Below are 16,051 nucleotides of genomic sequence, written 5' to 3' on the forward strand. Positions count from 1 at the left end.
GGTTTGGCAGGCTCACCACCAAGGTCCTGCAGGACTGTGTGCACGGTTCCGTGGTCCTTCCCCTGGGGCATTGTTAGGATCCATTCTCTTTCTTTGTGACTGTCCCTCAGTAGGCTGAGCCCTGAGGACGAGGGACGGGCCCTGGTCACCTTTGCATCCCTCCTGCCCAGCACAGTCCCTGGTGTGTGGCAACTGCTCAGTACATTTTAATGGCTGAAATTCTGATTGGAAGTTGTATATAAAACTTTAAGTGTGGGTGACAATGTTATTTAATAAATGCAATGTCACAGACATCTTTCAAAACACGAGTCACATGAAAGAAAACATCATCTGTGGTCAGAGGCTTGGGAGTGGGGTGTGGGAGGCTAGGGAGGGGCTCCCTGGGCTGAGAGGGCAGCTGGTCGGGCTCAGAGCTGCCTCTCCCTGAGATGGGAGCCTGAAGGAGCAGCGGGTTTGGAGGACTAGGCGATGAGTTTGGGCACCTGTGGGACACCTGCTCGAGATAGAAATTGGTGTGTCACCAGCAATAGAAGATTCTGGAACCCCGAGGTGTGTGTGGGAAGACACAGGGTGAGTGCGTGGCAGTATGTGGGGAGGGGGGCTGGGATGCCCCAGGGAAAAGAACTTTTAAGGTGGGGGCAGAAGAGGGAGTCAGGGAGGACCGAAGATACCTCAAGAGAGTGAGGCCTGTGATTCCTCTGTTCCTTCCACCCTCCTCGTTACCCAATTACTGTCCTCAGGGAGAGGCGCCAGCTGGGGAGCCTGTGTTAAAACCCCAGCTTCGAGGGTCCAAGCATGGGTGCGTGGCTCACTTCCCTTTGTGGTCACAAGAATGCTACAGTCTGTGGTTCCCCTCTGTTTCTTCACAGCCTGGCCTCCTGGACTGCTGTACTCTCTGCAGCTCCGTCACTTATTTTAGTTCTGCTTATTACCTTGTTACCCCCCACCCCCACCCCCACACACCCTGGCCTTTCTTCCCTGAATTCCTCCAGGAGCCAGGCTCTCTCTTCCTGCTGTGCCCTGGGGGGGAATCAAGGGTGTTGGCCAGTTTCCGCCTGCTTCCTGTTGCCTCTCACCCTCTGGTCTGGATGAGGAAAAGCTCCAGAGCTGGCAAAGGTGGGGGTGGAGGACACCCAGGGCTGGCTGTCCCCCAGTCATTGCACAGCCGGGTTCCATCGCTGGGCAAGGTCCAGTGTGCGCTGTCAAGTGTAACAGGCACTTGGGGGACGAAGCCCTGATTGGTAGCATTTATTGATTTCCGTGGTGTAAATATTCCCATTATGACCACTTTCAGATAGCCAATGAGTCACCAAACTCAGAATCAGGAAGAGATGTGCGACAGCACGCTATCGTATAGTATTGGGCTGGCCAGAAAGTCCATTCCGTTTTTTCCTTAAAATAAGACACATTTTTATTTTCACCAATAACTTTATTGATTTGGATATTTTGAATATGTCATCTATCTCCTGCTATTGGCTTCTAGTGAGGAGAGGCCAGAGGTGTTGCTGAACTTCTTTCGGTGCATGAGACAGCCCCCCAGCAAAGAATTATTTGGCCAAATATCAATAGTACCAAGAAACTTCACAAACCACTTTTGACACATTCAATCAATCACAGCCCCTTCTCCATACACTGCACAAATCTTGTTTTGTGTGTTTCAGTTGCATTTTACCTTTTTTGAAATAGTAAAGTATAATATGCCAAAAAATGTTGTGTATCGTCTTCCATCTTCAATATTAAAATGGCTACACAAAAATTCACCAATTTGCTACATTTTAAAAAATGCACACTGATATGACAGTTGTCACAATACAGTCTAACAAAATTGTTTTGAATGAAATTAAGGACAACTAAGCACTGCTAGAGCCATTGTATGGAAAAAACTAAACAAACTTTTTGGCCAATCCAATATTTCCTCTATGCAGAAACAGTAGGTGTAGCTAGCCTCAAGACCATATGTAATTACAAAATGTAGTAAAAAAAAAAAGAAAGAAAAGTCATGAGTTCTGAGTATTTGTTACTTTTTAAAAATATAACTTATTTTGTAAGGTTTAATAATATAGATTTTAAAACAATGGCTGCTTAACAACTGAATTGCAAAATACCCAAATATTTAACAATTAGCTCTCGCAAGCAGTAAGAGCTGGCTCCAGCAAACCATGGAGGGTCACCTGGGCCAGGAGGAAACAGAAAGACTCCAAACCGCAAGTTTAGGGATGAGCACTCTCACCTGGCACCCTTTTCCCACCTGGCTTTGGGCACTGTCAGCCTGACTGTCAGGGGGTGGGCAGCAAGGCAGAGCATCCCCATCTGTAGTCAGACCCAGGGGAAGCAGAGCCTGGCCCTGGGCTCCCCCACCTGCCTGGCAGACGTGCCCTTTCCTGAGCCTGCCCAGGCCCCCATGGGAGTCTACCCTGGCAACCCCCAGAGCCAGGAAGTTTCAGTGGTGCAATGTCTCTCGCCTTTTGAAGGTGTGAAATCCAGTGAGGAACTTCCACATAGCTCAGAGAGTGGGATTGCCCAATCATCCCCAATGAAGAAAACAGTAGCAAACAGAACCTCTTTCTGAGCCTTTATGTCCATGGGCTGCAAGGGGTGGGGGGTAGTGCTGGGTGTGAACACATGTGGGATAGAAGAGAGTTTCAGGGGTGCAACTCAACATGGGGTCATTTCTGAACCATGAGAATGAAAAGCACCAGTAAGTTCATTTGACACATTTTAAATGAGCCAGGCTTTGTGCTAGGGCTTGGGGACATGGAAGTGGTGACTCACAGCAGTGAAACTCCAGCTCGGTGTTCTTGCTGATGACCATGGTGAAAGTCACCTTCTCCCCACATCCCAAATATGCCTTGGGCCCTGATTTATGTCTTTCCCTGCTCATAATCACGGCTGATCACAAGCTAACTCATCAGGCCCCTCCTAGTTCCCTCTTGGAGTTGTTCCTCTACTTATAGTGCTGGGTTGGCCAAAAAGTTCATTTAGTTTTTTCTGTAAAATAATAGACACATTTTTCATTTTCACCAATAACTTTATTGATTTGGATATTTTGAGTATGTCGGCTATTTTCTGCTTTTGATTTCCAGTGGACGGAGGCCAGGGGTGCTGCTAAACTTCTTCTAATGCATAAGACAGCCCCACAGCAAAGAATTATTTGGCCAAAATGTCAACAGTACCAAGAAACTTCACAAACCACTTTTGACACATTAGATTAGTCACAGCCCCTTCTCCATACACTGCACACATCTTTTTTCTTTGCATTTCAGTTGCATCTTTACCTTTCTTGAAATAATAAAGCATAATGCACCAAAAATGTTACTTATTTTCTTCCATTTTCAATATTAACATGGCTACACAAAAATTTACTGATTTTGATAAATTTCTAAAAAATGCATGCTGATATGACATCTGTCACAGTAGTCTAACAAAATTGTTTTGAATGAAGTTAAAGACAACTGTGCACTACTAGAGCCATTGTATGGAAAAAACAAATGAACGTTTTGGCTAACCCAATACATCTGAAGTCTCCCTTGGGGTCTTCCTCTGAGTGTGGGGTTTGTGTGTTCTGATTTCTAAGTGCAGGAAGGCTAGGACCTTGTCACTCATTCATTCACTCATTCAGTGGAGGAGGAAGGAGGATGAATCCTCTTAGTTGGGGGTGGGCAGCTGAGGGGAGCATCCACTCTGGGTCTGTTATGGAACAAAGAGTTCATCTACCTGGTGCTAACAGAGCCAGACACTAGGCACTGAGAATGCAATGGAGAAATAGGAAATATTGGCTATTTGGCTATTTTATTATCCACCACGAGAAGGAGAAGCCTGAGCTCTGTTCCATCATCCCTCTGTCTAGTTTCATGGGAAGGTAGCGAAGGGGTCAGTCCACCTTAGGGCTCAGGAGCTGAAACATAACTTAGGCCAACGACCCTCAGTTCAAAGTGGAGGTAGGAGGAGAGGCCAAGAGAGGCAGGTTGCTTGCTGGTCACCTACCAGGCCTCAGGATTCAAACATGTTCACCTACAAACATCATTTTTCCATCCCAACAAGTGGGGCTGGTTTCCCACTAGGTAGCTGAGGCTCACCCAAGTCAACTTTAAGCAATCGCAAGGTGTAATTAATGAAAACAAAACCAAAAAGAGGTATAAGGGAAAGGAGATGGAAAAATACTTATACCCCACTGACCAAACCTGTGTTCAGCTCTCCTTGCAGACTCTGTGCTAGTGGGTACCTGCCTTTTGTCCAAACATTTGCTAGTTACTCTCTTCTTCAATCCACCTGCAAGTTACTCTCAAAGGGAATTTCCATGGATTCTCTTGGTGCCTTGTCTGGCTTTTCTGATTTGAGGTAAAGAACTTATCATTCCTTCATTCTTAGCAAAGGAGATAAATGTGTTGTTCCCACCAAGAAACCTAGTTCTATCTGTATTTCATCTAGGTGCATAATGGTTTAAAGTTTGATTTCTCACTCTTTAACATTGCTTGTTTGCAAAATATTTTGGGAGATTTAGGGGAAATTCATGCACTACCCATGTTTTGGCTGGGGTGCCATCTTCTGGTCATTTTTTGAGTATAACAAAATTGAACTTGCATTTGAGCCTCCTATTTGTACAGGTAAAAATGAATTGATATTAAAGTTAAAGGTGGAAAAGGTGTGTGCAACGACATGGGTAATAACAAAGGGTTTGTGTCAAAATCTAAAGAACTTTCATAAGTTAATATAAAAACTCAATAGAAAAATGAGCAAGGAGACTTAAAAGGCACTGCATAAATAGAGGATGTATTGGGTTAGCCAAAAGTCCGTTTAGTTTTTTCCGTAAAATAAGACACATTTTAAATTTTCACCAATAACTTTATTGATTTGGATATTTTGAGTATGTCGGCTGTCTCCTGCTATTGGCTTCTAATGGGTGGAGGCCAGAGATGCTACTAAATTTCTTCCCATGCATAAGACAGCCCCACAGCAAAGAACCATTTGGACAAAAAGTCAATAGTACCAAGAAACTTCACAAACAGCTTTTGACACATTTGAACCTTCACAGCATCTTCTCCATATTCTTCACAAATCCTTTTTCTCCATTTCAGTTGCATCTTTACCTTTATTCAATAATAAAGCATAATATGCTGAAAATGTTGCTTTTCTTCAAACTTCAATATTAAAGTGGCTGCACAAAAATTCACCAATTTTGATAAATTTTTAAAAAAGTGTACACTGATATGACAGCTGTCACAATACAGTCTAACAAAATTGTTTTGAATGAAAATAAAGACAACTAAGTACTACCAGAGCCATTGTATGGAAAACACCAAACCTTTTGGACAACCCAATACAACGGACAATGAATTTATGAAAGATGATCCAGTTTTTATTCTTAGAGACTCAGGGGAGGAAAAGAAGCCGAGGACTGCACGCTCTGAAAAGAAGTCTCTTGGGTAATTCAGATATTTCCCACTAGGGGGAGTCTTTCATTTCTTTTTAATTTGCATCAGGGAAAGGCAGATTTGAATCACGATAAGGTCTGGTCTTTCCTGAATGGTTAAAATTAAAAGACTGCCAATGCCAAGTTGGCAAAAATGTGGGGCAACGGGTACTCTCGTATACTGCTGGTGGGAGTAAAAATTGATACAACATTGAAAAATTGTTCAGCATTATCTGGAGACAGCGATGGAAACTAACATGAGAAAGCATTCTGGGGCTGGTAATGTATTTCTTGACCTGGGTGGTTATGTTTACTTTATGATAACTTATCTTTGATTTGAGCACTTACAAAATACAAATACTCCTAACACTACAGTTGTAAAGTAAAAAATAAAAAAGTCGAAGGTGCGAAGATTAAGTGGGATTCCTGACCAGACGAATACAGGCAAGAGTGTGGCAAGCAGACAGAAACTCAGGAAAGGAGAAAAACAGGTGTGGGCTGCAACATATCTCTACATATTTCAGATTCCTCCCCCAGGGGGCCTGCCTGTCTTTCTTCACCCTCAGAATTCTTGCCCTTTGCAAACATTCTGTTTTGACTTTTTCCCCCCTTCAATGATCTTCATAGGGAGTAATAACTTAAATGGCTGAAACATGTTCAAGGGCTTTTAGGAGAGCGCCAGTGACTTTAGGGGAGATGTTTTGGTCAAATGGAGGCGGTGAAATGCAGAGCACTATTCTGGTGCCTCCATTAAGAAACAGTAAACTTTGGGCAGCTTTCACCAAGCGCACAGATGATTACATAAAGTTGAGTGCTCCTAAACTATTATACTTCCATTACTTTTAGACATCTATTATCTAAAACTTGGTTGTGCTTCTAAATACATTAGTCTACATTGGATCCCTACTAGTAAAGATGTTTACTAGTTTTACTAACTATATTTAAGAGTTGCCTGTGACCTTCTATTCCTGTGATACCACTCTTCCTATCTGACTCTGGGCACATCACTTAACTTCTGGTTTATTTCACTTGCAAATGAAGATTATAATGTTCTTCAAGGTACCATCATGAGATTAAATAATACATATTAAGTGCACAGCACAAGTGTCTGAAATGCACTGACTAAATAAATGTTTACAACTATAATTTCCCCTGTAAACCAAAAGTTGACTGTAGTTTGGAATGGCTGATACATGGGAGGCAGGATAGTGCTGGAGGAGAGGATGGAACTGCGGTGAAGAAGTAAGCAGTTAACTAGATCAGAAAGATTGTATATCATGACCAAGAAGATAGATTTTATCCTATAGGCCACAGCTTCGCACGCCATCCGAAACAGGACTGTGATCTTCTATATGTAGGGGGGTGAGGTTATGGCTCAAGATGTTCCCCCCAAACATAATATTGTTTCATTTCTTGTTTAATTTTAAAAATACACAGGAATCTTGTGTTTTGTTCTCTAACATGTTCAGTGGGAAGGAGGTGTCCTTCAAAGGTCAGTTCTTGGTTGAATAAAATGGATGGTATTTAGAAGTAGTCTCAATCCACTTTAGAGAAAATGATATCTAGTCATTGAACCAACTTTCTGAGATGTCCCAATTTCAATAACATGATATCTTAAAATGAGAATGATTCTAAAATCATATATCGTCGTCCTCGTCGGCAGCCGTCCGTCTCGAGAGACGATGGTGTAGCTTCTTAAGAGTCTATCTGCACCGCCGAGAATGGCTGTGCAGTCCGACTCGGGAGTGACACGGTATCTGTCTCCTCCCGTGTTGAATCGACATCTTGCGATGTCGCTGGAGTGTCCTCTCCAGTGAAGCTGAAGCTACAGAGCCTGGGCAGGGTGATATGGAGGGTCTGCTGTTGCCCATGCAGCAGACCCCCCCTCTCTTCGCAGCTGAAGGATCCAAGGGAAAGACGGAGTCAATACAGCTTGGCTTCAGGTGCGCCGCAGGAGTTGCCGGTGTTGACTACAACGTCAAACCGCCTTAGGGACTCCGGCTCCGGATTTTCTGTCGGGGTTTACTCCCCTAGCCTTTCCCCTGAAGAGGTATGCCGCAAGGCAGCAGAGGTTTTTTGGAATCAGAGTTTTCCTTCTCTGTAAAATCATATATATATATATGTATATGTATACATATATATATATATAAATGGATAAACATTATAAATTATGTAATACTTTTTCTTAGGGGTTAAAAAAAAATCCTTAACTTTGGGAAATATTCGTACACAAAAAAGCAAAGAGAGGATGGAAAAGGCTTGTGTTCTGATTATTCTGAAACTCCAGTCAAGCTGTAACTGGTTAAGAGCCTGTTAGAACCGGGCTTTGCCCTGTAGCTTTCATGGGTGAACATGACAGATTAATGAATGGAGGGCCAGGAAACTTGTCTTCACTACACTTCTTCATGCCTTGACTGAGGTCAAACATTGACTGCCACCACTGTTCAAATAGCCCTGTAACCATTTACCTGTCAGCAGGTTTCCTCTGGAAAGGAAGTGGGGCCAAGTTGATAGAGGAGGGTGGGGTCAGATTTTCAGTCCTAGGAAAGTCAAGGGAACAGAGGTTTCTGTCTTGTTCTAGGGCTGGCCTTGCTTTCATGAGGTTTCTAAAAATTTCCTACTTAAAAAAAATCCTACTCTCGTACCAAGAAGAAGCTCAATATATTTTGGAGAAAAACCGACACCCACACATTTGTGTGTGTGTGTGTGTGCCAGTGTCAGCATTTTGTTAAAGTGAACAAAGTGTGAGGAAAAAACCCTCACAAAACAATATGCAGAAATTGGCAAGTGAAATGCAGACGATAGGAATTTGAAGGGCTAACCAGAACAAGTTTTTGAAAAGTTGAGGACAGCAGACATGAAAGCTATTTGGTAACTTACAGGGTATAATCTTTGTTTTTATTGGGTAATAACCACAGGGCAAACTTTACAGTTTATTCTTTGAAAGTCACATGAGACCCTTAAACCAGAATGCTGATAGGAAATGATAAGATCTTTGGTGATATTTCACTGAGGCTGAATTTTTAAGCCTCCTAATCTTAAATACATGATAAATGTAGAGATAATATTTAGTCATAAGGCTTCATATTTCCTATTTATACTTACTCTATTTTATAGCTTATGGCAATTATAATAGATCATAGTTGGAACCAAATTATAACCAAAAATATAATTCTACTAATGTATTAAATAAAGCTGAAAGTTTAGCATAAACAAGAGCTTGCAAGGTTGTTATTACAAATTAGAATTTATTTTAGCATCTGATATAAACCAAAAAAAGTGACACATCAAAATAGAAATAGAACTAGGTAGCTAAACAACATGCAACATCTCTTTATTTACTAGCATAACTTAACTAAAACTTCATTACTATTTGCAAAAATAGTTCTTTCCCCAGGTAACTGGAAAACTTTAAAAAACAGTATTTTAAAAGCCTCACAACCAAATTCCATCTTACTTAGCAGATAAAATGTTATTTTTCATTTGTGAGCTTTCGCTTGGCACAAACTACATAAGGTATGCAACGTACATACATTTTTGTTTCCTTTATTTTTGTCATAACTTTAGTGAAAAATTCCAAAATCAAGTGAATAATGCTTTATGATGAAAAGTATTGTTAAATGATTCTGGTGATCATGGTTCTCTGGGTAGAAAACTGCTTTGCTAGTGAACGTTGTAGATACAACATATGGTACATAGGTAATATCTGAAATCTTGCTACTCTTTTCCTCTATTTCTTCCCTGAACTCCAAGGCGGATAAAGAAAAGAATAAAGGTCAAGGGAAGAAAAGAACCTCTGGTGACTCAGGAAGCCTCCGAGGGACCAGTCCCAGCCGCCTCTAAGTGGGCTCTAGAAGGGCTCCCTGCACCCACATGTGCCGCGATGGCCTTCAGTGGCTCCACAGGGAACACCTCGGTGGGGCAGGGCAGACTTCTCCTAGGAAGGGACCAGATGGTACATGTTTCATGTTTGTGGAAACTACTCTGCACTGCCGCATGAAAGCAGCCAGACGAGACATGATCGGGGGAGTGTGGCTGTGTTTAAGTAACGCTTTATTTATAGATTTTGAAGTGTAAAGTTCATAGAATTTTCGCATCATAAAATATCATTATGATGATTTTTTAAAAACCATTTTAAAATGTAAAAACCATTCTCAGTTCTTTGGGCCACGCAAAGCGGGCTGCAGGCCAGACGTGGCCTGTGACGTGTAGCGAACCGGCCCCTGGCTACACCCTCGGAGTCATCGGGATCAGGGCCCTCGGCGTCGCAGGGACCCCCGCCCAGCCGACTTTCTCAGGGCTTCTTTCTTTCCTTTCTGCCAGTGTAGCTGGGGCTCGAGGGACATTAAAAGTGACTGATAGAAATTAAAAAGATGAAGCTTCTTTTAATATCTCTTTTTATCCTATCTGAAAAATTTTTTTCAGGCTCATTTCTTAAACATCTAAGGGGGCATTATGACCTGAGATAATGAAATTAGATGTTATCTGTTTTCCAATGCTTTTATTTTAAGAAGGTTATGTTTTAAGGCCTACTACTATTACTTAATTGATTAAAAAAACTCAAATTTAATTTAAGGGAATGTACATTTCTATTTTTTAATAAACCACATGGCAAAACAATAGTTAATAAATGTATAGGAAATAACAATTAAAAAGTTGCAAATACAGTACATATACATATATTATACTTTGACTTTAAATTACACAAACATCAGCTTCAAAAACTTTCTAAAATCAATCATATGCAAAATACTGGTTTCTGAAAGGTTATTTGTAAAAGTATATACAATTTCTTAAACTGTGATATGGCTTAATAAAATGATGTATTTACTTAGAGAAGCACGGCTTTCCAGATATACAGTATCTTCCCGGTGCAAAACGGGCACACTGGCACATTCCAATTTCCTGTTGCAGTTATTTCAGAAAGTATTTAATTGCAGTATTTAAATTGACACTCTCAGAGAAAGTCTCCATAAATGTTTTCCAGTCTTGCAGAAAATCTGAAACCATTTGAAGGTCCTCACAGTATGATTAGAAGAACAGGTTAAACTCTTTGTAAGCTGGAATTCAGTGACAGGCTGGCCCGAATGCACGTACACATTTCAATACAGAGAAACTCCCGCAATTCCTTCTCTCTCATTTCTGTGCCCCTATCAACACCACAACTAATATCCCCGATCGCTGGTCAGTAAAACAAATCTGAAGCCCTGCCTGGCGGGATTCACATAATGGATCTGCAGTTTGAGTTTCCAAATGGTATTTTGGCTAGAGATATTAAGCTTAACTGGTGACTTGGAGATCAGACCTGCCTCCTCTCAATACAGCAGATAGCAAGGCGTCACTATTCATTTGTGACTAATACCCAGATGGCTCATGAGTTAAGTGTGGTTCAAAGACAAACTGAACCAAGTGATTACTAATCTTATATCTATGAACATATTCTGTAACTCTAAATTTACTATACGCAAGGTACAGTCAACAAAAAATTGCCTAAAAGCTCATTTTAAAGGAGCTCAAATTCTGTAAGAATTCCTTATTACTTATGATGAACCAATTAATATAACTGCATACAAAGAAAATAAATTTTGCTAATTGTGCTTGGTTTGGAAGTGGATAATGATCTCTTCTAAAGTAGTGAGAGCGGTTGTTGAAGCACAGCTTAGTCTTATTAGCAATGGTTTTCACATGTGGTTGCACAGTGCATAGTCTATTTCTATCACACTTATTCAGTGAGCAGAGAACCCGGATCAGGAACAATCAGCTGTTAAAAAAAGGTTTTCCTCACCTAGAAACACTTTTTATAAGGGGTGTGTTGTCTCCAAAAGATGCTTTCTCCTCACATTAAAATAAAAGGGAAGTTCATGTCTGTGCCAATTCTGGGAAAATTCTACCAAAGACAAACACTGTCAGTGGGGACATCTGGGTTTGAGAGACAGAACCACGACACTGGGATTCCTAAGAGCAGGAAACTTCGTTTTAGAAAATGAAAATAAAACATCCAAAGTTGAAAAAGAAACAGAAAAATAAGAAATCCAGTGAGCTGGCAAATAATACTGATGGGAGCCAAATGTCATGAAAATCTGGGCTCCTGTCACACAGGCATAGCTGAAAATGTACGTAGTGGGAATTACAGTCACTTCTGGCTCTGCATTTCAAAGCTCTCTGAATATGCCTTATTTGACTACCTTTCCCATTTTGTATTTCTAAGGCAGCACAGTCATTAACAAAACAACAGGCCTTTTCCTAAAATAAATCAAAAGGCTACATCTGGCCAGAGTTGTGAAATACAGGTTTATGTATACAATTAACTTTGATCATTTGCAATTGTTAATTAAAACAAGTCACACTGAAGAACTGCTCAGTTTTTATGTTATGATCTGTTGTCCCAGAGCAAAATGAGCAATGGTACGTGGCCCGCCCTTTCTCCGACAGCCAGCGGAGGAGTGTGACTGGGGCCAGCTCGCAGTGGCTGGAGGACAGACCAAAGGCTCTGTGGCGGAAGCTGTGCAGTCCCTGCTTGCATCTGCTAAGTTCACACATTCTCTGAAGCTTTTGTCAAGTTACAAAAAGTTAAATCTATCAATTATCAAATTTCACAGACCCAGTAAAGTACAGGTATAAAATCTGTACTCTTGCCACCCACCTAAAAAGAGCACAGAAAACTTTGTGTACCGAATTTAAATAGAACATGATAATTACGATTTACAAAAGTTTTCAGCATTTATGTATTTCACAAAAGGATTCTTTTCAATCCTCAAATGGATTTTAGACTGTTTTACCCAATAACTTTTCAAGGAACAGGTCGATGTGAAAAGTTAAGACATACCTACTTAAGATACATGCAAGTTTACAAGAAACAAGCTCAGGAGATCTGGGAAACAACTGCAGACATGGGAAAACCCACTACCACATAATGCATATTCTCTTCCTTTCTCTTGGTAGATACATAAAGTCCATGAATGCCCAGATGTGCACGGACGTGCCTCTCATTTATTCTTATTTGCCTTATATATTTGAGTGTTTTTTATTTAAACAGTTTATATGCTCCTGAAATTTTTGAAAAATTCAAATCATTATTTTAAATGGATTCACAATAAGAATTCCATAAAATTTTCAATTCAATTCAACCAACGCTGGGCTTCATTAGGTACCATTAACCCTCATCAACCCTTTTGTTGGATACCATAAAATCTTAACAATCTTTTAGGTAAATCCGAGTTTTATCTCAGGTTTTCTTATAGTGAGGTACTTGGTAGAAAGATGAAATCTGTTTCATAATCTTCACTTATATTTTAAATCCTCTGCCTGCCTATCTAAGATTTCATCACAACCTGTCTGGTACATTGTTACTTTACTCTGATTCTCTGCTGAAAATGGACTACTAATGTGCACAGAGATAACAACAAAACAAACAGCTACAAAATGAAACATGAATATTCACAGTTGCCTCTTTAATACAACTGTTACCAATTAGGTTGCCTTCTGTTTAGAAACTTCTACGCTTAACTTCCCTGCCACACAGAGTTAATGTCCATCCTACTCCAGTGCTCTAACACACACACACACACACACACACACACACACACACACACAGAGTCAAAAACCCTTAGAATTTTTTCTTCTCAAAGTACTATCTTCATTCAATCCCTTTCAGCATTTCTGCTATGGTATTATTGGAAAACCTCAAAATTATATCTTACAGTTTCCAGAGTCCATGGAGAATCCATAACCCATATCACCAAACAGAAATTCTCTCTGGAAGAATGTAGTTAATCTACATGTGAGAGGTGGGTATAACAAACTGAACCTTAGCTCCCCAGAGTTCTACCCTGAAAGGGTGCACACAGATTAACTGGTACAGAAGCAGGAAGCAAGTTACCAAGCAAACTTTCTGTATAAAACACAAGGCAGTTCTTAAGAGGACAGAGCATCACTGTTTACATTTTGCAGTCTCTTGTTGTTCTTAAGATAAATTCTATGAACAATAAAAGTGATCTCAAGAAGACTTAAATCTGAAACTCCATACCCCATCCTCACGCCTATATTTTGTTTAAATTATCACACAGTAATTTCAGTTTAAGATTAATTTCTGCCATTCAGAATAATACTGAAAATATTTCCTAAGTAATTTAATGACAGTGACAAAAATTGGTTTTGATAAGATTACAAATAACCAAAAGCGTTAACTTTGAGATTCAAAACCCTGTAACATTTGGAAAAACTTGTTTATAAGGTATAACAATAACATTGAGACTTATTTGTGAAATAAAACATTTCTGAAACACTTAGGAATACATGCTTATTCCACTCTGGATAATTACTAGTACTTTCTGAAATCTGTTGAGAAATAATTTCTGTAGAAAGAGAGCTGGGTGTCAAAGTCCAGAAGCTGAGTGTCAAGATCATGTTAAAAAAAAAAATTTCAACTTTCCAGCACTGGCTTGTTATAAAATAGGCTTTAAAAAGGATTTTTAAATGCAAATACAGAATTTTTGATGCTTCCTTTATGACATACACTCTGTTGTAATTAATGAAGTACGGTCTTGGATTGTCTTCTCTGAGGTATCTGTAGAGTCACATTTCGTTCTGTAAACAGTGTTTTGGAAACATCTTCATCTAAAAATCATGGTGAAGTCTCATTTTACCATTTGACATAAATTAGCACGCTCAGGCTGACTGTCTGTGAGACCGGTGCGTGACACGGACACAGCTGTCAGGAATTCCGTTTTCTCACTTCGGTGTGTGTTTATTGCTCTCAAGTCTGTGACTGCTGGGTAAGTAGAAGGCAGTAGTCCCCAGACAGCTAAAATTAGGAGCTGGAGCTCTGACAGTTTGCACAAGTTCTGTCCACTTCTTGCCTGTAACTCTGAAGCTGGACAGTACATTTATACATACCAAACGTGCTCAGTAATAAATGCTTGGCTTTGGACTGTACTTCCTCCCATTTAGATGAACTTCCAGGAACTGCAATGTCAAGAAAATATTGTTACTATTCATTGTACATTACACATTACTGAATAAGACACAGGGGAAAACAAACATAGTATACTGTGAACATATTTTTATTAATTTGATTTCTACCCCCTTGAAGTTATTCTGTTAGAGAAGTGTGTCAGTTTACAAAGCCAGATCAGCTTATTATCCCAATCTCTCTAGTCCACTCTCAGGAAGAAAAAGAAATCTAGACATCAATTACAAGTCTTTAATCTTTTGTACTTAAAAAACCAAACTAAACCTCATGCATGTATTATTTTGATAAAAAATAAAAAGCTGTGAAATGATTTAAAGAAATAAAAACATAGACTCTAGCTTTTCTTATGTAGAAAAAGCATGGTAAATATACTTAAGCCTTTATTTTTTTAACCCTCACTCATATGTTTTACTGATTTTAGAAAGAGACAATAGGGGGAGAGAGAGAGAGAGGTGAGAAACATCAACATGAAAGAGAGATGTCAATTGGTTGCCTTCCATACATACCCTGGACCTGGGACTGAAACCACAACCTAGGTAGGTGCCCTGAAAAGGGATCAAACCCACAACCTTTTGGTGTATGTGGGATGATGCTCCAACCAACTGAGCCATGTGGCCAGGGCATATACTTAATGCCTTTAATCTGAAGGCACAAATCTATTTGTAATGTTTCATCTCAAAGAGATAAGAAATTATTGCTCTGCTATAAATATTGACATACAACTCATTTTTTGAAGAGCCCACGCCTCCCTTACAACAAATCTTTCCAGCAGATGACTCTTCCTACTTAACTATAAGCACAGATGTTTAATTCCAAAGACAGGAGCCCACCAACCCCAGTATTTACCGTTAGCTACATACTTAGCTGTATGTGTACTATGGCCATGGGTTTTCCTGAAGTGAGAGACCAGACATTTAAATCTTCCACTGAATGAACATCTTCTATTTTCATCAAAGCTTCTTTGATATAGTCTATATTCAAATGCTTTGGGACACCTATTAATTCAGAATATATCATTTATAAGTAAAGTTTATTTTGGGGAAAAATGTTATACATTACTGGTAGGATTTTTTATTTTTCAAAAGAAACCAACTGGCTTAGCCAAATTCATTTTAAACAAACACTTTAAAATATACTAATACTTTTAAGATAAACCATGCACACATAGAGCAGGATATACACAAAAGGTTAATAAATATTTTAGAAATGTTCATTCTCACTAAAAAGGAATGTTAATCAATCCAGAATATTTCATTTAACAAATAAGCTAGGATAGAAAAAAAAAGAAAAAGAAAGGAACATCCAATGATGATTAACCTACTGTTGAGAACTTAGATTTACATGCTTATACACAGTAAGGCAGTGATGCTGAAAATATAACAAAGTAGCAGGCTAAATTGAAATTAAGAAGTTAATAAATAAATTACTAAACATAGTTGCATTAAGAATCAGGAGTTTCATTCTTGTCCTAGCTCCAAAGTTTATTAACAGCATGGCCTTAATCAAGTTATGCTACCTCTGAACCTCAATTTTCTTGTTGGCAACTAGGGATAATAATGTCTGCTTTACCTACTTTTCTTAGCTATTATAAGGATCAAATGGTAACATATGGGAGAGTGTATAGATTCTTATACATTATATATATATGTAAGGTGGTGTTACTGTATCAG

The 16,051-nt window shown here is 39.6% G+C and overlaps 1 protein-coding gene and 1 long non-coding RNA gene across 2 annotated transcripts in view; one reads left to right on the forward strand and one right to left on the reverse strand.

Moving 5' to 3' along the window:
* The first annotated feature begins 406 nt into the window (after nt 1-406).
* The window catches only part of LOC150016424 (uncharacterized), a 46,589-nt gene continuing 30,944 nt past the window's right edge, over nt 407-16,051 (forward strand). Inside the window, exon 1 of the long non-coding RNA XR_016509797.1 lies at nt 407-570. This is a non-coding gene — a long non-coding RNA (uncharacterized LOC150016424). The remainder of the gene's footprint in view (nt 571-16,051) is intronic.
* SLC30A4 (solute carrier family 30 member 4) overlaps nt 13,961-16,051 on the reverse strand; it is a 28,444-nt gene continuing 26,353 nt past the window's right edge. Inside the window, exons 6-7 of the mRNA XM_090270558.1 lie at nt 15,242-15,376; nt 13,961-14,374 (exon numbers count right to left, since the gene is read on the reverse strand). Coding sequence (XP_090126684.1) covers nt 14,220-14,374; nt 15,242-15,376 — 290 coding nt within the window. The 3' untranslated portion in view covers nt 13,961-14,219. The remainder of the gene's footprint in view (nt 14,375-15,241; nt 15,377-16,051) is intronic.

This window comes from Furipterus horrens, unplaced genomic scaffold (genome assembly GCF_987537825.1).
Source record: "Furipterus horrens unplaced genomic scaffold, mFurHor1.1.pri manual_scaffold_3, whole genome shotgun sequence".
Lineage (NCBI taxonomy): Eukaryota > Metazoa > Chordata > Mammalia > Chiroptera > Furipteridae > Furipterus > Furipterus horrens.